The following is a 21,817-nucleotide window of genomic DNA, read 5'->3' as shown; positions in this document are numbered from 1 at the left end:
TATTCCCTGTAATAGTTCACTAAGGGAAATCACGAAATTCCTTCTCTGAAGTTTCTAAAAGCCAGTTTTTCCTTTGATAGAGTGGTTTAATGGTGGTGGTCCCTCTCTAAAATCAGGAAAAATGACTAGATAACCTTTCAAAGTTTCTTCTAACCCTCATATATGTTATAGGTATGCCAAAACAGTACCAAAAATCTTTCAAAAAATGCAAAGAAATGTTTGTTAAAATAATACTCAAGAAATTTAATTCCTGTAGGGTAAGTAATAATGCAAGCTGACAAACCGTGTACAATATTCTAAAGGCTTCAGAATAGAATATATTTGAAGTGTCCGTGAAGATATTTTGTACAGTGGAGAAATTTTATGGTTAGAAATCATTGTATTCAAATGTACATAGTTATAACTACCATCAACTAGTATAAAATATATTCAAGTAATTAACTAGAAAAGATGCTTTATAGATAATCATAAAATATCACAAGGTCAAGATGGTAGTAATAAGACCATTGGAGAAAATTGAAATTACATGTAAGGTTTGTACAGCTTTGGGTATCCATAACTTTAACACACTAATGACAGTAAGCAGGCTTTGAGTGTCTCCTGTATACCACCATGATGGCTAAATGATTTTCCTACGTTATCTCATTTAATCCTCACTAACCATAGAAAGTTATATGCCAGTTTCATTTTACCATGGAGGAAACTGACAGATTACTTGTCCAGGCTTATCTAACTAGTAAGTGACTGACCTGGGTTTGAAGTTTAATCCCACACAGTCCAACTACAGAACTCGAGCTCGTAACCACGGTGCCATGCTTCCTCCATAGGACAAAACTTGTTCTGCACCATCAAGAAAAAAACAGATTTTTAAAATGCTAATATGAAGTTAAATGGCCAAGGAAGAGAAGCAAAAGCCCTTTGATAAACTTCAAACTGAATAACCCTTGAATCATTCTGACCTCAGCTGGGTCTTTTAGGGGTTTACTCTAACACTTAGGGATTAGTGGACCCACATTATCTACAGCTGATTTTCCCAGTTTCCCTTTGGCTCTCCTATCTATCACGGGGGCGGGAGGGGGTGGAAATCCAGAAAAGTAGACTTTAAAACTGTGTTCACATCATTATAGTAATCCAGCTGTTTCACTGCTCATGTACATGGCCATTTAAGAAATCCCTAGAATAATAGTTTGGTACACTAAATGTCAATCATGATTTTCAGCTCTTAGAAACCCACTATGGATTGTTCTGGCCTCAGGGAAGACTTCAAAAGTGTGGACACTCTTGCTTACATTTTTCTCTGGAAACTCGGTGAATATAGAATCATTTTAGAATATAGAAGCATTTTAAGGTACATGATCTTTTCTGTCTTCCTCTGCTTTCTCTGCTCCTGACTATTAAGAAGAAACTACCCTACAGGCCACCATGCCAGGGCATAAGAATCAAAAGAAAAGGAACTCAGTTATCAGACAACCAGTACCTTATAAATACTGCCTGACTGCCCAACCTTTGCCATCCATATCTAACTTCCTTCAAGTTTTCAAGCATGGTTCACAAATAAGGAAGCCAAGGATACCATAAAAAATTACTGAAAATATAAGCATACAAGCAATTTCTTAATATTAAAATACTTTATGAAACAACACATAAATTGTGATATTGGATAAATTTTATTAATCTCTACTTTTAAAAGTTTTCAGTAAGAAGTCTGCTGCTAGTCCTGGGGACAGGGCTCCAATGAGAACCTTTTTTTCCAGAAGTGGAATCTGTTCCCGGACCATGGGATGGGTCCTGAAATGTTCTAACACACTTTCCTGAATGAGATTCCACATCCAAACTTTCTGTTGCTTCTGTCGTTTGGCAGTTAGCTCCCCACTGGCAAGCATTAGGTCCTGGAATTCTTTCATTTTGTCCCACATTTCAGAGATCCCCTCTCCACTTCTGGCAGAAATACGAATTACCTATTGAAAAGGGAAGAACCAGATTGTTTTACTTAAAATGACAGAAAACATTTTCATGGGGACTCGTATTTGCCAATTAATTCTTATAGTCTATGAAAACAAGGCAAGAGACAAGAATGAGATTTCACTGCTGTGTCAAAGTGAATATACTGACATATACTCTGAGGTAATGTACCTAGGATTACTAAGTGCATAGCAGAAATAAAACACGGATTCAAGGTCAAATATTTTAGCCCAGAGATTTATTTTAACTTAGAATTGCTCAGATGGCCAGGGACAGCATGGAGGACTTGTCAGAGTCACAGCACAAGAAGGGCAATGCTAGGCACATTTTCCTGAGGCCTCAGGGCCAGAAAAGAAAGCTACGTTGAGAAAATAGCCCAATTCCCTCTGTCAAATTTTCCTAACTCAGCGAGTGGCAGAGCTGAGCATCCAGATCATATATATGAACACATAGGTGGCTCCAGACTCAACACAGACAAAGTGATAGGGAAATCTAAGAGATGACTAAGCTAAGTCGTCACTGTTCTCAGTATAATGACTACACCTTATTCTTTAATGACATAGTGTCCTCCTGCAGATAAAGCTGCCCACATCAATATTATTGCAGCACTTATTACAGGATTTTTCATTACTTTTTTTTCCTTATTGAAAACAGCACCCAACAAACATAATGGGAATGGACGTATCACATCATAAGCCTTTCCCCTCTTACTCAAATTCCAGTATAGATAATCAAGTCATCAACTGCTCCATAATCTTAAGGATAGTCCCTTTCAGAATGGATTTGCTGTCACTTCCAAATGGCTTCAGTCAAGCATTAAACAATCTAATCTATCACCTCATACCTAGTTTTTGACATCTAGTGGTTAAAGGACTACATTTCAAATCATGACTAGACACTCTAGTTGTGTCATAATTTTTCAAACTGTAATCTTCACATACAAGCAAAGATTGATTATATGTCTGGTTTGGGACTTACATCCTCTCTTCTAATGTACACAATCCACTCAGGGTGAAAAATATAAAATGGAACTCAAGCTAACCTTTGGTTTCCAGACTTCTGAACGCTTGCGGAGTAATTTCAGTGCACTCACATACTCTGCCTGAATCCTTCGAGCTGGCACAATCAAGTCTCCATCAGATTTAGTTACTGCTACCAGATCTGCCATCTCAATTATACCCCTTTTGATACCCTAAAGAGAAAAAGGAACTGATTTATCAGAAACATTTATTCACAATCAACATAAAAATGGGACAACCGGTCAATGCTAAGACTTTGAGAGTCATATACTTCATTAACTATTACAACTTTTTTTCTGCATCTTCCTAAGTTCCAGTTGCCAGGAATCATAGTTATTTGACAGAAATTACTCAAAAGCGCTGGCTCTGGGGACTACGGAAGTCATTTGTTATGTCTCTTCCAAATTTAGAAACTAACATGTTGAAATACATTCAGAACTAGAGTAAATATATCATCAACACACGACATGATTGAGTAGCAGGAGACAGTTCACATTGTGTCATGATGGATTCTGCTTCTCACAAGCTAGCACTGCAGGATGCAAAACCATCCATCATTAATTAGCGTGCTTAAAAAGAAACAGACATATCATTAACATCTGTATTTCTAGAAACAAAGTCTTTGAAATTTTCCTTAAACGTATATAGCAGTGTTTTTCAATTTGCATTTGAGGAAAAATAACCTGAGAGCTAATGCCACAATCTCTTGATTTAAATTATGTTGCATAAAAATTCTAGAAATAAAGGAGGAAATTCAAAGGCCAAATCTTATTTGGGAAATATGGATTTTTCCACCTAAGATTAAAATTTCTTTTCAAATATTTTTAAACCTAACTTTCAATTATTAAATTCTAATAGTTAATGTTTCCAAATCACAGCAGCCATAGTCTACTATCACTATTTTTTTGAATTCTAAAATGGAAACAGAAGTGCTATATAATAAAGACTTTCTCTGGTCTTTATTCAGGTTCCTGGGAGGTAACCTCCACGTTCCCTGAATTTCTTAAGTGGCAGGAGTATCTTTGGTATTCATGGTGGTGCCTGGGGCCATACCTGATGTTATGCAGCAAGATCACTCAGGATGTGGGACTGACCACCCAGGAGGACCTACCATGTGTCTACCAGGAAGACAGTTGCGGCCTTGTGCCATGTGACATCAGCCCAACTTCCACGTAGGAGACAGGGGCTAGAGATTGAGTTCAAGTACGTGGCCCATGATTCAATCAATCATGCCTTCATTAATGAAACCCCAATGAAAACTCAGCACACCAAAGCTCAGGGGAGCTCCTGGTTGCTGATACACATCAACATGCCAGGAGAGAAATGTATCCTGAGGATACAGAAGCTTCGTGTTTGGGACTTTCTCAGATCTCTTCATTTGGCTGGCCCTGATTTGTATCCTTTATAACACAATTATAATTTCAATATAGTGATTTCTTGAGTTCTGTGAGTCAGTCTAGTGAATTATTAAACCTAAGGGGTAGTTGGAACCCCTAAGTTTGTAGCCAGTTGGTCAGAGGTGTGGGTGGCCTGGGAACCATGGAGCTTGCGGCTGGTGTCTGAGTGAGGGGCAGCTTGTGGTGCATGGTGCCCGCACCCTGTGAAGTCTGCACTAATGCCAGGTAGGTAGCGTCAGAATGCACTACAGGGGGAGGGTAAGAATCCCATTATACAATGTATAAACCATGATAGCAGGATCCCAGTTAAAAACAAAGTGATACGTTACGAAGAACTTTTGAACCAAGTGTACTAAAAACTGTGGTCTACTCTGGCTGGAGCCACCCCTGTATTCCAGTCACTCCCATGTTATAGGTAGAAAAGTTTAATATGTATGATTACCTCAAGGTCATACATTCTACTCCTATAAGCTGACAAAAAATATAGAGAATCTGCCTTTGACTCGGTATTTTAGCCAATGTGAATGATGTTTCTTTCTCTACACTATTATCAACTTAATTTACAAAAACATACACTGGAAATTTGTACTTTCAGAAGATATATTCTTTGTACTTGGGGAAAAAATAAAAATAATTACCTGCAATTCATCTCCTCCTGCTGGTGGCAGTAGTAAAACAAACATGTCAACCATGTCAGCAACTGCAAACTCCGACTGACCCACACCTGAAATTTTAAATGACAACTGTATCCCCAAATATTCAGCATCAGACTTCCTCAACTACACTGACCATCACTTCCATTCCACTTCACTAACTCATACTCATTGTCACCTCCCCCTTAAACACAGAACCTCTGAAGAAAGTATTAAGTGTCACTGTCTTACCCTCTGAGCAAACAGCTACCCTTCCAGCTCTCTCCCTCCCTGGCTGCCATTAAACCTATTCTTGGATTGGAGAACCCAGAACCTCCATTCTCTCCTCACTCTCACAGCTCTTTCTCTGCTTCCCTTTCATCAATGAGCAGTGGGAAAACTATGACTCTAACCTTAAGTCATGCCTGCCAGTATGTTCATCTATGGACTGGATTGTGTTCCCCTCTTCCAAAAAAATTCCTATGTTAAAGTCCTAACCAGCAAAGTGACTTTATTTTGAGATAGGGCCTTTGAAGACATAATTTAGTTAAATGAGGTCATAGAGCCCTAACCCAATAGGACTGGTGTCCTCGTAAGCTGAAGAGATACTAGGGGAGCGAGTACACAGAGAAAAGGCCATGTGAGGACACAGCAAGAAGGGGGTCACCTACAAGACAAGGAGAGAGGCCCCAGGAGAAGCCAACCCTACCACACCTTGGTCTTGGACTTCCAGCCTTCGGAAGTGTGAGAAAATAAATTTCTGTTGTTTAAGCCACCCAGCCTGTGGTATTCCGTTATAGCAGCCCTAGCAAATTAATACAACTAACCTTCCATTTCTGCCCTGTATTTCCTCCCATTGATCTGAACCAAATTCCAAACCTGAAGTGTGAAGCCACGAACTACGCTGGTAACTGTTAAATCAGGATCTCTCACTCAGCCCTTTCTCTTTAGACAGAGTCACCTGGACACCTAGAGAGACTTCAGACTTAATATGGTTACAGTTAAACCCGTTATTTTCCTTTCTCCAAGTACACTTTTCTCACAGTATTTTCCATTATCTTTAATTCCTCTTCCTTCCTTCCCTTATAATCTTAACATGGATAAAGTCCTGCCAATTTACCTTCAATGCTTTTTGTAATCCATTTCACCTTCTCCATTCTCACTCCCTCTGCTTGGTTCAGACCCTCCCTAACCCCCCGCCTGGGAATACTACAATAGTCTCCTACCTGCCTCCCTAGCTCTACTCTAGCCCTTCTTCTAGTCATTCTCCACTCTGCAGCCAGGGGTCCTGCCAGAGTGTCTATCTGGTTTTCTCACTCTCCTGTGTCTCCTGCAGTGGCTTCCCACTTCTTTCAGGGCCAACTCCAGACTCCCTGGCATGGCACACGAGGTCCTTGGCAATCTGGCCCTGGCCTACTGCTCCAACCCACCTCCTTTCTCTCCCTGCCACCACACTCTGTGCTCTAAGTGCCCTGAGCAGACTGCACTTCTCTGGATGGGTCGTGTTTTCTCACTCCTGTGCATCTTTGTAAATACCCTTCATCCCTACTTTGTTTAATTTTTCCTTCAAAACTGAGTTCAGCTGTCACTTCCTCTAGGAAGTCTTCATTGATCCTCCCAAATCTGAGTTAGGTTGTGTCACAAACAATTATCACACAATACTATTATAAAATAGAGTGTCTCCCCATAAGAATGTGAATTTTCTTTGGGTTTTTATTTCACTCTCTTTGTTGCATGTAACTATACACTAAGGATGTAAAAATAGAACATAGCTCTGTACTCAAAAGGCACCTAACTACATTAATTTTCTTAGACATGAAGGCCAGGCGCGGTGGCTCACGCCTGTAATCCTAGCACTCTGGGAGGCCGAGGCGAGTGGATTGCTCAAGGTCAGGAGTTTGAGACCAGCCTCAGCAAGAGCGAGACCCCGTCTCTACTAAAAATAGAAAGAAATTATCTGGCCAACTAAAATATACATATAGAAAAAATTAGCCGGGCATGGTGGCACATGCCTGTAGTCCCAGCTATTCGGGAGGCTGAGGCAGTAGGATCGCTTAAGCCCAGGAGTTTGAGGTTGCTGTGAGCTAGGCTGACGCCACGGCACTCACTTTAGCCCAGGCAACACAGCGAGACTCTGTCTCAAAAAAAAAAAAAATTTGCTTAGATATGAAATGCACTTAACAAAACAGGTGTTACACTGAAGTATCATTTACGTGGGTCATCCTAATGCTTACAGTTCCCCTCTGGCACGTATAACATATCACCTGTAGGACAGTTATCCAGGTACATGGCTTATTTTCACTCTTTAAACGGTAAGCTCTTTGAGGGTAGGGATTATAGCCTATATACTCATATCTTCTGTGGAATATTGGATATCTTATATTTAGTTACACCTTTAGCAAATATCTGCTGAATGAACAAAATGAAATTAGTTGTCACTCATCTTTACATAGCATTCGCGATAATCGTTTATTGTTTTTAATAAATATATCACACTCACCTACGGTTTCAATAAGAATGATGTCATATCCTGCTCCTTCACACAACAGAATAGCTTCATTTGTTGTCCTTGTCACGCCTCCTAACGTCCCTCTAGTAGGAGATGGTCTGATGTATGCGTTCATATCTCTTGATAACTCAGTCATTCGTGTTTTATCCCCTAAGAGTGACCCTAAAACACAGTTACATTTTATAATTGTGCAACAGTTGTAAGGGCCAATTATCAATCAGCCGGTTCCTGGGAGGGAAGGGCTTTATGCCATTTCTCCCTAAATCTTCAAATTGTACTTCATATTATTGAGCGTTCCTCCAACTCACTGTGTACAATGATGCCAGATTAATCTTTGTAACATTTCAAGCCCCTCAAAACCCATAATGGCTTCCCACTGACCAGAGGTTCAAATCTGGATCCTTCCCCCCTACCCTATGCCTATCCAATTCCAGCTTCCACTAGTCCCCAAGTCAACCCTCTGCTCCAGCGTGGGGGGTTTCTTTACTGTCATCTTAGTTTTGCTGTGTTTACTTCCTGTCCTGTTTGTGCCCTCCTGCCAGAGGCATCTCCCCTGTTTTTTCACTGTTAATTTACTATGTTCCAAGTCTATGGTCCCCATCCTGGCTCCACCATTTCTCGCTCTTCAATTTTAGGAGGTCGCTTTAACAACTGAACCCTTCTTTCCTCAGCTATGTAATAGGGGTAATAAGCCACTGGGAGAATCAAATGTAATTATATACAGGAAAGCACTTCAAAAACTATTAATAACGAAAACACAGAATTCCTCCACCTTAGAAAGATCAGTGAAAGTCCCTGCCCCTTCATAGTCAGGAAACGTTTCACCCCTGCCCATCTCTGTGAATGTCTATGGCACAACTGTTCTGCAATCCTGGAGGGGCAAAGAGAACTTTAGCATCCCTCCCATTTCTACTAAGTCCATGAGCACCCTCTGCTCCCCATTCGTTTGTACAAACAACATTTTCTCAACCTTACGTAAATGCTATGCACATGTACCTTCAAGCTGCCCCTTCCGCCCAGTCTGTTGCTTCCTATCTATTCCCTCACTACTTAGAAATTTTGGAGTCTTCAATGAAAGCATTGAAAGCTGAGTTAATGGATAGAAAACTATTCATACAACATATTTTTTGGTTTCACATCTATGTGTCTTATATCTTTCACATAATAGTTCTCAACTAGGTGCAATTTTGCCCCCAGGAGAAATTTGGAAATCTCTAGAGAGAGACATATTTACTTGTAACGTATGAAGGATAGGGTGCTACTGGCCCCTACTAGGCTGCTAAGCATCCTTCAATGGACAGGACAGCCACCCACAATTGTCCCAAAACGTCACTAGTGCCAAGGCTGAGAAATAGTACTTTAATGTAAGTTCCTTGCCTATAGGACTGTGTCTTACATATGTTGTACACTGAGTGCTTACCAAGTGTCCACACTAGGCATTCATTTTAATACTTGTGGAATGAAACTGGTTGTGTTTTTGTGTTCACTGTAGTATTTTGACAAACATCAATACCTGAAAATACTAGAAGACAGAAACCTCTGAAATTGCTATTACCTTTTACTACTTTGCTTTAGCCGCATACTAACATTTGTAGGTGTAGTACTGTTCTAATCTAAATACTTATTTTCACTCTGCCTAAGAGCCAATTTTTCCACATAAAGTTGATACTAAAGATTAAGAAGTTCCTTAAAGATATGCTCTTTTCCCTTATGATTCCAGTTTAGGGTCTTCTCATAGGTTTTAATTCTAGAGCATATGCCTACCCCATACCTCAATTACCTTATTAACTTCACATAAAACTTTTTTCTGAAGTAATTGTCTACATGAAATCATCTCTGTGTAAGTCAACAATCTGCCAAACCTATACCTTAAATTATTATCTTACAGACCCTATCACATTGAACTACAGATTATGAAATTTATTCTCACATATAATTGTCTTTGCCAGTGAATCTAAAACTATTACTTGCAGACCCTCAGGGAGGTCTCAAAGTTATTACAGGGGGTCTGTGAATCCAGATAATAAGAATTGATTGTAGACCAAAAACCTAATGCATCTCAAACTTTAATGTAATACTATTTTTCAAATGTATTATATGTACTGATGCAGTAAGGTAAAATTTTGTACTTATAGTGTTCTGTTTATCCTCATGTATTTCTTTCTTTCAAAGTCTACACATTTTTACCTCACTTTTTGTTTGTGAAAGGTTAGGAAGTACATAGCTATGCAACTTTAACCACAGACTATCTTATGATATCATTTCTGCTACCCATTATTATCTCAAGCTATTATTTTCTTTTTCCATTGCAAGTATTCTAGAATATTATGAAGATGGAGGGGGAAAGGCCTTCTCACCTATATAAAAATGAAGGCCACTTATCAAAAAATCCTTTATTGAAATTCTTTAACAAAGTTCTAAGACTGTAAATAGACAATACATGGACATGGATTTAATCTTGAACTTGTGAGTATAAATTTTATTTTATAGTTAACTTTTTTATTATAGTGACTCAAAAACTTTGAATGATCTGAGTTAGATTTCTTGATAGGTGGTGACAGGAATTGTCTACCTCTCTACAGACCTAAGGCCCCAAAATATGATTACATCATCACTCTTTCCTTTCTGTATGAAACCCAGAGTATACCACAACACACAAACCAAATACTTCCACAAAGCACCCCGGACTTACCCCTTTACAACACACATTATATTGTAATGGTTGTGTTTACTGTTTGTTTCCCTCTTAAGATGTAAAGCTCCATAAGGCCAAGAACACTGTGTCTTATTCGCCATTATGCAACACAGTACCTTCCACGCACAAGGCCTCGCCTATAGTAGGCACTCAGATACTTAAGTGAATAACTGTAATATGAGAAGCTGAAAATCACAAGGGAAGAAAAACTATTTCTGAGTATTTATATACTATGCTTTATGTTTTCTTTAAATGATCATTTAGGGAACTAAATTTATATTCATTTTATCTCTGATGAGCTGCAAATTAAACTTTGAGTGACTGCATGACCTCAAATAGGAAAGTAATTGCTGAACACTCTGCAATCTGCAATGTACTGTGCTAAGTGCTGTAAGGGGAGCAGCAATATATTACGTGGTCTCTCTAAAAGCTTTCTGTTTAACTGAACATATAATACAAACAGATGACAAGTTATAAACAGCAGTAAGATTTTTTTTTAAGCTTAAGAGATGTTACAATATGAGGAAAATAATGAATGAGTAAAGACCCATTTTCTGAATTGCACAGCTGCTGATGCTGCCAGGAAAAACAGGAGGGAAAAGGGGCCTAACCTTAGACATGAGAGCCAAAGGGCAGAAATTTGTTTTTGATCATCTTCAACTTCTGGCACCTATTATCGCAGTTCTTTAATTACCACTGAGCTACCCACAAGCTGACTTCTGAAAAGTCCAATGCTCCCAAACTACCTCCCTCAGCTTCCACCTTACTCTGTGGAACTTCCTTCCTTCAGTGAGACCAAACTCTGCTAACAGAGGTAACCTAACTGTGCAAATTCCCACTAAATTGCAACAGAGAGCCCCTACAGCTCTGCAATTTAAAAAGCATTAGCCATACTTACCACCACTAGTACAAGAAGAAGGGTCCACAGCCAGCACAGATAATTTGTGCCCTCTCTCAGTAAGCATTTTTCCAAAATATTCTATAAATGTTGATTTTCCAGCACCAGGGGGACCAGACAATCCTATGGTGGAAAGAGATCTTCTAATTTAATGAAACAAAGGAAATCAGAACTATGATCCTTTTTAGTGAATAAAATATTAGACTACCTCCTAAAACCATCATTAATATATTTTAACATGTCCAAAAAGAGTAAATGAAAATCTATTTCTTTATCTAATTTCTGAGTAATGGGGATATAGGAAAGAAAAAATTCTGAGTTCCACATGTTCACAAAATTCACTTTTAAAAATAACATGGTCTGCCTTTGTACTATAACACAGATCTTTTCGGACAGACTTCATTGCCCATGTTGTTAATGTGCTCAATTTCTATATCTGCCCACCTCTCATCAGGATCTGTAATTATTCCACCTACCCCAATTCTGTACACTTTGTCTTCCCACTGGAAAAACTACTCTAGAAATTCCCAGTGATTAAGTAATTTTCATTTATAAAAGATCACTTTTTTTCTTCATCTCTCTCATAACTCAAAGAACATAAACTGAATCCTGAAAAAAAAATAATTTGTGTTAAGAAAGGCAGAAAGCTCCCCTACTTGGAGAGTTGGCAGAGCATGGTGGGTAAGAGCACAAACCCTAGAGCTGCTCAGCCAGTTCTCCTTCTAGCTTTCTCTCTTACGAGCTGGGTGATCTTGGGCAAGTTACTTAACCTCTTTCTGTGCCTTAGTATCCTCCACAATAAAACAGGTATAGTAACAGTACCTATCTCTTCATGTCATTTTAAGAATTAGATGAGTTAACAATCGCAATAGCTTTAGAATAGTGCATGGCATAAGAGATATGTAAGTGTATGTTCAATGAAGTATATAGAACATAAGCATTTAATTGTAACTATACTCAAAAGTAGGTACAGTATTAATGTATGGTACGTCTGGCTTCTTACCACAACTCTCAGGGCCGGTCCTGTCTTAAACACCTTTAAAGGTGCTGAATAAACATTTGTTGCTTTTATTTATGATGATGATTAAAAAAATTGCAATAAAGACACAGGTTCATCCGGGCTCGTAAGATCAAGACAGAAGAGCCAGAATAGCACTACAAAGTTAAGTGTGAATTGCTAGTTAATTCCAGATATTTCTGGGACATTTTCTCTTCAAAGATTCTCTAAAACCTAGTAAGTAGACACTTTGCCATAGCTAGAATTTCTCTTTGGGAGTTTGTTATTTTCTCTGTCTAGAACACATAAAGATTATTAATACCCAATGTAGTACTCTCAAAATGACAGTCCCTCAGTGAGGGCAAAAGGAGTAAGAAGTTCAAAAAACGTGGACCAGTACAAACATTGGCTGTTAGCTATTTTTAAATCATCTTTAAAGCATTTATGCCTATTACCCTAAAAACTAGGTTTCAGTCCCTGTATTGCCAACAAACTGTGAGATAAAAGTAATGTCAGTGAATTTTTAAATGTATTTACTCATTTCCCACATAATTTCTGCACTTTGACCACCATTTCAAGTTGTTTTTAGCAGAAGGGCTGGTTCAAATCACCTAGCTCACCATCATGGGACTCGCTCATTCCACCTAAGCTGCCATGCTTAATTCTTGCTGGTCAAACATATCTCAATTGCTTTAAAATGCACAATTTCAAAAATATAACAAGCTGAGTTGCAATCACAGAGCCAACTCAAATTGTTCAAGAAATCAAATGAACATCTAATGTACAGATAACGAATAAATATGATGTCTTTTTAAAAATATTTTGATACTGAGATGGCTGAGTTTAGAGCCACTCCTAGAAACTCAATAAAAAGTATCTGAAAGATGTGAGACTTACCTATACAAAGACTAATGACACACCTAAGAATTTTGAAACATGATAATTATAGTTGATATAACCATAAAAACAAGCAATTCACTTTAGACTATTAAGTAGGACTACTGAATGAAAGGAATAAGCTGGTTAATAATTCTTCCTATGCATATTCTATTCTGAGAAGCAGAGCAAGACTCTTGCCAAAATAAAAACCTTATATTATTTCTTTAAATAATGTAAGCCTTGTTTCAAATGGTCATGGCAATATTTTCAACCTAATAAGACTAGTATTTGCAAAGAAAGGGTATTTAAAATTCAACCAAAATTTTTAAAAAAAAATTAGATTGTAAACTCTTTAGACTTATTATAGGCTACAGAGAAGTTTTGTTTACTGAACAAAACAAAAAAAGACTGACCTACTCGAAATGCTAGTGGTTTTCCTTTATTTAATTGCTCTTGTTCTCTGTGGTAGACTAATACTTTTTGAAGAAGCACCTGGGCTAACTCCTTTTTCCTGCGGTGAGTTGATTCTACAAGAGTTATGGCCTCTGCTAAGCAGGCCCTTTGCCCTTGGATTAAACCTGTATAAAGTTTATCCACAAATCTTTGTTCTTTATCAGAAAGTTCTTCTGTGTGGTCCTTTAAGGTTGTTTGTACACATAATTTTCTCTTTAAACCATTTGACAGCAGCATCGACTTTGTACAATGGAGTCCAAGAGAATTAAATGACTGAGCACACAGGGTTCCTGATCCCAGGTGAGTACGTGAGGGAAAGATGAAGCGGTAACATCGGTAAGGTGTCCTTAAAAGGCCTTTTAGGAAACGCTGGTGGGGATGTGGCAGCAGCATGGGAATATTCATTTTGTTTGTAACTGATGAAAGCACTGGACGCGTTTTGGCTCAATGTGATTTGTGACCTCCCTAGAAGAAAGGAAAACATATTTTGGCCAGTTCAATATACAACTGAAATACTGAAATAGTAAAATTGAAAACATAGTGTTTTCTCCATATTTTAAACCACACATAATCAGAGTTCTTGATAGTACAAATGGGGGGAAAGTTTTCTTACTAAATTTAAAAGAGAAGACTCCTTCTTTGGCCACAGTTAATATTAAGAGTAACCCAAATCATGGAACTATTAAGTATTACTTTACTGTAAAGTAGAATTTACATTAAAAGTTTCTCCTCAACAAAAACCAAATGTATAAAACACCATTAGGGTAGAAATATTATGTCATGCTTTTTCTTACATTCATCTTAACAATTTCTTCAGGTCAATATACCTGATTCAGAAGCTCATAATAAAGGTTTTTAAAAACAAATCCCTCTGATAAAGAGGAGACATGACATCATGTTTTCATAAAATTTTACACACATGCACATACACACAGACAGAAGGAATATATACATCAATGTGTATATAGCTTCATCTACAGAAAGAGTGATATCATGGTGCTTTTATGTTGTTTTTTGGCTGAGCATATTTTTCTGACTTTTTAAAAAGCAACATATGTTACTGTGGTAGGCAGAATAACGGCCCCTCAAACATGTCCATGTCCAAATCCCTGGAATCTGGGAATATGTTATGTTATGTGGCAAAAGGGAATTCGAGTTGCAGATGGAATTAAAGTTGCTAATCAGTTGACATGAAGATAAAAAAATTATCCTAGATTATCTGGGTGGATCCAATGTAATCACCAGGGATCTTTAAAACGAGAAAGAGAGGGAGAAAAGAAGAGCAGAATGACCTCATGTTAGGATTCACCCACCCTTGCTGGCTTTGAAGAAGGAGTTAGCCCTGAATCAAGGAACACAGGCAGCACAGGCAGTCTGTAGACTGCCTGGCAGGCAAGGAAACTGATTCTCCCCTGGACCCTCCAGGATGGAACAAAGAACTACTGACACACTGATATTAGCCCAGTGAGACCCATGTCAGACTTCTGACCAACAGAACTATAAGATGATAAATTGGTGTTGTTTTAAGTCACTAAGTTTGCGGTAATTTGTTACAGCAGCAATAGAAAACTAATACAGTTGCTACGTTTTTTTTTTTTAAAGCAACCCCAAAAAATCTCTTCTTAAAGATAAAATTAAGAATTTTTAGAATTTAATGGAAAATATCTAATAACTATTAATGATTTAATTATCTTTGCCATAACCTTGCTTCCTTCTACATTTAGATTTCTTCCTAACATGAGAATCAAATTTGATGAGTCCTTAACTAGTTATTGCGACCATCTGTGTTACAGCCCATGTATTTAGGTTAATTTCTAAATTATACATAAAATTAGCACAAATACTAAAAAACCTAGTAAAAGGAATTATGTGCAAGATGAAAAAGGTGATGATCACATTTTAGCTATTCTTCTATGCACTGAGATTTTTATCAGAATTATAGATTTGAAGTTCAACAATACTCTGAAATAACACAATGTACATAAGCTAGCAATCATTTTAGGCATGATTGATTTTTTTAAAACATCTATGTGCTATAATAAAAATCAGGTGTCTGGAATGCAGATCTTCCACTTTTTTGCCTGACAAATGCCTACTCAGTCAGTTAGAACCTCCTCTGGGACACATCTTCCCCTACCTTTTCCAGGTAGTTAACTGTTCTATTTAATGATCCACAGCCTTTTGTTCACACCCCGGGTATAGTATTTGTCTTCTTGTTTTCTAATTTATTTATTTATTTATAGACCTCTCCCCCTAATTCTCATCCCTTACCTCAGCTGATGATCCTCCCAGAGAAAGAACAATATCTTATTCTTTATTTCCTCAGAATCCAGCACAATGTCTGGTATACTACCGTATATTTCAATTATTATGTTTCAGTAATTTTTTTAGGTTCATGAATGTATGTTGTCTAATATACTATAAAGAAAAGTCTGGGTAACAATCTTAACCTGTGTGATCATGGAGAACCTTTACTAAAAGCATTCTGCCTTCAAAGTTCCATGTTTTGAATCAAGGTACCTTTGACATCTAATCAATCTTCCAAAACAGAAATACAAAAAGATAAATTTGTAAGGAATCAAAACTCAACAGCAAGAGCTTTACTAGATGAAGATATGTCAATTTATAATAATGTTAGCAAATAACATTCTCTAAATAAATGAGATGAATAAAACTTGTCTAATAAAAGTATTCCAGATTGCTCTAACATTTAAAACAGTGGTTTCTTACAACAACTTAATTGCAATCTTTCTCAGAAAATTCAAGCCAACCATCTGACAAGCTTATGGTTTATATTGCAGGCTTTATCACAATTTGGGATTGCAAAGTTCTCTGTCTTTTGATGCCAATACAAATCTTAAAAGGCCTTTTAAGTGAAAAGAACCAACCAGGGAAAGGATGATACTGTTTTATTCCATTTTTTCCAAAACAAAAAGCTATCCAGATGTATGTAATTTTCAGTTGTGGTATCTTTAAGCCTCTCCCTGGAGGCTGATTTTCTCGATGCCTCCAAACCCTGTGGACCACCCGAATGTCAGAGCAGCAGCTGCTACCTTTTACTGAGCGCTTATTCTGTGTGAGGGATCATGCATGCATTTCTTCAGCTAATCCTCACAACAATCCTACAGTGAATGATGTCTTATTTTACAGGTAAGGCTCAGCAACGAGGTTGATAGACCAAAGCCTCACAACTAGTGGCAGAATTTGTGAAAAACTATGGATTTCATAAATCCAGATCTATATGGTGTCAACTCCAGAGAAAAAAATAATCCTTATATTTGAATATGGTATGATTATGGCTGGCTGTTTATCTTTTTAATTTTTTAAAAGAAAATTAAAAATTAGTTTACATTTCCCATGCAAACCTTGTTAGGAGATCCCAATGTATTAGTTGCCGGAACAGACTAAATTTTCAATATTGTATTTTTAAATGTTTTTCACTGCACAGAGAATTCACACCTGATAACTAAGTTCATAACATATTTAACCCCATTAATTTAGGCAATCAACCCGATTTTAAAGGAGCTCATAAATTTTTTAAAGCCAATATAACAGCCTTGTATGAGCAAATTTCTACCCTTATATACAGTTCACAGGCAGAATGGCAAAATCAAGTATGTAGATAAGGGGAAGGACTTCCTACCTGCTCATATGTCTAGGCCTCTTTTCCTGCTTTCTTATGGAAAGAAATCAAAGAACTTGGCCAATAATCAAATCAGATTATTTCAACTAATTTTCATGATTCCTGATAGTATGGTTTCTTCCTACACTTTGTAAGCTAAACACTACCAAATTACAAGAGAAATTCTCCAGCATTTACGACATTCATTAAGATACCTCAAAGCATCGCCATGTCTAGTAAACCAGAATGTCAACTTACCAATACATAACGAAAAACAAAGGGAGCAAAAATACTAAAATGGGTCGGTAAGTGCATCCCCTCAACTGCAGGAAGGGTCACATGAACATTAGCATTTTAAGATTCACATTTGTTTTCCTCAAAAATATCTTTCATATCCATTCCTTCCTCTCCATCCTCACTCCCTTGTTTCTCTATTACTGAGTTTCAAGCTTTGACTGCAGTCCATAGGAAGAAATACATTTACATCGGTCAATACACACACATACAACTGAAACTAAGGTTTCACAATACTTACCCCATTACATGTCATATGCTCTAATACTGCCTTTTAAAATCTTTTCTATTGCAGATTGCAACCCATAAATGGGCACAACCTTAAGTATGAAAAACCCCAATCTACCATAGCCACCTCTATGACTATTATTAATTCATCCTCCATACTACCACTTATCCAAAAGGTTCCCTTTGCCTTTATCTGTAGAAAGAATATTTTTCTGTGATTGAGCCATTCATTCTTTCAGCAAATATTTACTGAGAACCTACTATATGCTAGGCACTGTGCTAGGCCTTGGAATACACTGACACATAGGTCAGACATGACTCCTGACATCATGAAGTTTACAATCCAGCCAAGACAGTCATTACATAAATATTTTCATACCCTGTGAGCACTCTTGTCCACCTTTCCAACTTAATTCATTCCCCTCTTCCACTTTTACCACATGGCTATAACTATTCTGATCTGCACACAGGGCCCAGAAAAAGTTACACTCTTTTATGCATCTTGGCCTTGGTCCATGATGTTCCTTCTGATTGGAATGCCCGTCTCTTCTTTAACCATCTCACAAATTCTGCTCCACCTTCAAGAATCAACCCAAATGTCTCCTCCTCTATAAAGAGTTCCCTGGCCTCCTTTACCACCCCTTTAGTTGTCACCCCTATCTTTATTCCATTGTGTAGTGGTCACAACTTCTATTATAGTGCCCACCACACTGTACTGTGTTCCTTTTTAAGATGTCAGTCTTCCCTAGACTATGAGGTATCTTGTATTCACAGCAGTTTATTGCTCACAGAATAAACGAATGAATGTATGCCATAATTTTGCATGGGTCAATAACTCCATTACACTGATTACTCAGTTAATTGATGTCTTTAAAACATACATTTTCCTAGATTTTACAGTAAATATATATTTACTTTAAGGACTTTCTTTTTTAAAGTCTGATTTCAATATATGGATGTTTTCCTTCATTAAAAATTTGCTCAGCAGCAGCCAGTCTGACTTGGGATATTTGTCTTGAAATTGATCCAATGAATACTCTCAATTTCAATAACTACTCTGGCAAGAAAAAATATACAGGATTTCCAAAATCAATACATTAGGTCAGTGTCTGCGGCACAGCACAATTCATACAGGCAATGCAGTGTTATGCCACGTGTTTCCATTTCTCACTGCTAATCACGTTTGATTGGAAGATAAGCTGTCAGATGCCATTAATCTGTCTACCATCTCCCACCACCCCCACAGAAGGCTTTACTGTCTCCTTTTTAAATTTCAGAGAATTCTCGTAGAGTAGAATGACTTTTTAAATAAGCAACTTTTAAATAGATTTTAAATAGGTCATGACTATTTATGAGCAATACAGAACACATACTAAATTCATGAAGGGATTCTCTACAGTTCTATCCACTTTACTTTTTATCATTTTCAATAAGACTCAGATTTCCCAGTTTCCACTTTTATGTTTCAATTTGCGTGGGAAGTCTCTATTTTTCTAAATTCCCTCATCATGAAACATTTTGATTTATTCCTGCTGCCACCACCCTAGTTCAAATCTGCACTTGTTTTAGGAAGCTCTGAGACCAATTACAGTGCCTGGCAATCTTTCATATCATCAAAGTGTCTTCATCTGCAAAATGAAAACATTAAGACCTATACATCAGCGTCATGGTGAATATGAAATGAGATAGTGTGCATGAGAGAGCCTGGCACAGCACCTGGCATCATGCAGGTGCTAATTACCTCTAAGGAACTTTTCTCATTTCTTCTCTCCCCCTCTGGGACTTCACAACAAGTCTCATCCTGAATTGGGAAATTCTCAGGCCCTACCCCAGACCTTGTGAATCAGAAACTCCAGAAGTGGGGCCCAGAATCTGCTTTCATACACCCTCTAGTTGATTCTGATGTATGCTCAAGTTTGAGAACCATTGTGTTGGGATAAAGTTTAGTCTTCTTTGTGTAGCATTATAGGGCTTTTCTTCCATTTCTTTGTTGTGCATGCTTTTCCAGACCTCCTTTACAGAGAGTTTACTCATTATCTTTTAAATCTGCTGCTTACTTTCCCAATTCTGAGATTTTACTCATCTGCTCCTTCACCCTCTGACACCTCTCCTATCCTACTCAGCTTAAATTCCACAGTTTTCTTAAATTCTTTCCTGACAATCCCAGTCTCCAGAATTTTTTCTGACCTCTAATTCCATTATTTCTGAACACTGATGTTCTTCAACTTACGACGGGATTAAGCCCGTTGTAAAGTCAAACAATCATAAATTGAATCATCGTAAAGGAGAGAAGGGTCGTCTGTATTCAGGTGAAAACAAGCACAACTCACAAACTAGTTCCACCTGGCCCACAGAGGCTGCGTGTTAACTAAATTGGTTGCCAGTAACATTAAAAACAAATAAAAATCACATAAAAACCATAAGATTTTTCACCTGTGTTGGAAAAAAATCAGAAAATCTGTGTGTGAGGGACATTTCCATATGGCAAAATCAGCTGAAAGGTAAATGTTTCAAGTACTCACCAGCTCCTTCCATTCCAAATATAGGTTTTCTTTAGGTATTTTCAAATATCTCAAATGCTGATTTACATTCCTATGGTTATGTAACTTTACACCTTTGTTTTGTATCACCTGAGAGAATACAGCCACTAAAAAGAACTGCTCCGGTCTTTGTCTTTTTAAAAAATTCTTATTGCCCTGGACAAGAATATTTAGTGTTTCCTATGTAAAAGAATATTCTGGACATTGCAGACAACCCCAAAATGTTTAAGAATCTACACAGTTCTTTTGGAAACTGTGGTTTTCTACCAACATGGAAAAGTTTTATTAGTCTGTTTATTTGTTTTCCAAAATATATGTATTAGGGAAACACCTCTCAAGAAATAAAATAGGAAATTTTTATCAGATTATCTTGGCTTAGGTTGCCTTTCATTTCCTAATGAGAAATACACAGTACCTGAAGCCAGCATGTCCTCTGCTGGAAGAGACCTAGCCCCTGCCTGGCACGGTTATTTGAGAGACTCTAGATACTGTTGGTGGCTCTAGGTGTGAACCTACTTTCATATCCTGGATTTTATTCCCACCAAAATGAGTTTTAATTTCTCTCCTCGGTAGCAGCCACACTAGACTCTCGTGCCTTTCCCGTGCCCCAGGTTAACCATTCACCAGGTTTGGTGGCGACAATGCAAGAGCCACCTTACGGAAGCTGCCTCCCTGTGGCACAAAGGTAAGTTGACAAACCTGCCCAAAAGGATGAGAATTTTAAAACTGTTGACAGGACTTTTCTTGTTTAAGGAAAAAACAAACCTTCCCTTTGAACCCCTTTGCCGACGCTTGCCCGTCCACACATTTTCCGCACCCCCAACACCATCCATTTAATTATAGTCTCCTTTTCCTTCCCCCTCCCCCAGTCCTCCAGGGGGCGCCCCCGACGACCCGGCTCGCCCCGGCAGGCGGCCCGAGGCGGGAGCCCAGCCCCGACTCTCGGGCGTCGCGCGCACACCCCGTACTCACCCTCCCGCAGCCGCGGAAGTGCCGGCTGGCTCCGCCCCTTCCGCCGGGTCCGCCCGCGCAGGCGCAGCGCCGGCTGCCGGCGCGCGTGGCCCGCGGAGCGCAGGGGCCGGACGGCGGCCAGGGGCGCGGCCGGGCCCCCAGCGGACGTGGCTGCGGAGTTCCGGCGTGTGGCTGACAGTGTGGGAGCGCAGGGGCCTCCCTGCCTGCGGCGTAGTGGGGACGTTCTCTTGGAAGTGAGGGGAGGGTGGGCGGTTTATGGCCTTTGGGGTAGCTTTTGCCTTTTTCTAGGTCCGGGTTGACTCTTTGGCCCTTCGCGTTGCCCTCGAGTCGGAGGCCGAGTCCAGCCCTAGGTCCCCGGCCCCGCGGCGGCCGAGACACGCCGGCCCGGTCTTCCGCTCCCTGGCAGCTTACAGTGTGGGCTGGCGGGCGAGACGCGTAATATTTGACAAATTGGTGAAATTAAACTCAGACTCCGCAGAGCAGTTTGCAACCTGTTGGAATAAATGCTCAACTTTATACTTTTAAGTTTTTTAACCGTGGCGTGGTTTTTAAAGGCTGAAGGACCCACAGGTTGTTACTTTTAAAAGGCTCCCGTTCATACTGATTAATAGTTTTTAACTTGCACCAAAGCCAGGACTCGGGCCCACCGCTGCAGGGATGCCCTCGGGACGTCACCTGAGCGGGCGAAAGGCTCACGCCTGAAATGGACATGAAAACGAA

At 38.8% G+C, this 21,817-nt stretch overlaps 1 protein-coding gene across 1 annotated transcript; it reads right to left on the bottom strand.

The window, feature by feature from the left end:
- Positions 1 to 1,648: 1,648 nt before the first annotated feature.
- MMAA (metabolism of cobalamin associated A) lies at positions 1,649 to 21,127 on the bottom strand. Its single transcript, XM_045552079.1, has 7 exons — positions 21,098 to 21,127; positions 13,402 to 13,906; positions 11,113 to 11,235; positions 7,511 to 7,681; positions 5,017 to 5,102; positions 3,005 to 3,154; positions 1,649 to 1,958 (listed from the first exon to the last, which is right to left on the bottom strand). Exons 2-7 carry the CDS (start codon positions 13,844 to 13,846, stop codon positions 1,671 to 1,673), a joined length of 1,263 nt encoding a protein of 420 aa, XP_045408035.1. The 5' UTR covers positions 13,847 to 13,906; positions 21,098 to 21,127; the 3' UTR covers positions 1,649 to 1,670.
- Positions 21,128 to 21,817: the final 690 nt, after the last annotated feature.

This window comes from Lemur catta, chromosome 5 (assembly GCF_020740605.2).
Source record: "Lemur catta isolate mLemCat1 chromosome 5, mLemCat1.pri, whole genome shotgun sequence".
Classification (NCBI taxonomy): domain Eukaryota; kingdom Metazoa; phylum Chordata; class Mammalia; order Primates; family Lemuridae; genus Lemur; species Lemur catta.
Note: the sequence above shows the minus strand (reverse complement) of the source record. Positions and strands in the feature narration are given on the sequence as shown.

Excerpts from the sequence above, each read along its gene's own strand:
- MMAA (XM_045552079.1), bottom strand. The coding sequence starts at position 13,846 with ATGAATATTCCCATGCTGCTGCCACATCCCCACCAGCGTTTCCTAAAA. Across the intron at positions 11,236-13,401 it reads ACCACTAGCATTTCGAGTAG|GATTGTCTGGTCCCCCTGGT; the intron begins GTCAGTCTTTTT and ends TTTCCACCATAG. Across the intron at positions 5,103-7,510 it reads CATTCTTATTGAAACCGTAG|GTGTGGGTCAGTCGGAGTTT; the intron begins GTGAGTGTGATA and ends TTAAAATTTCAG.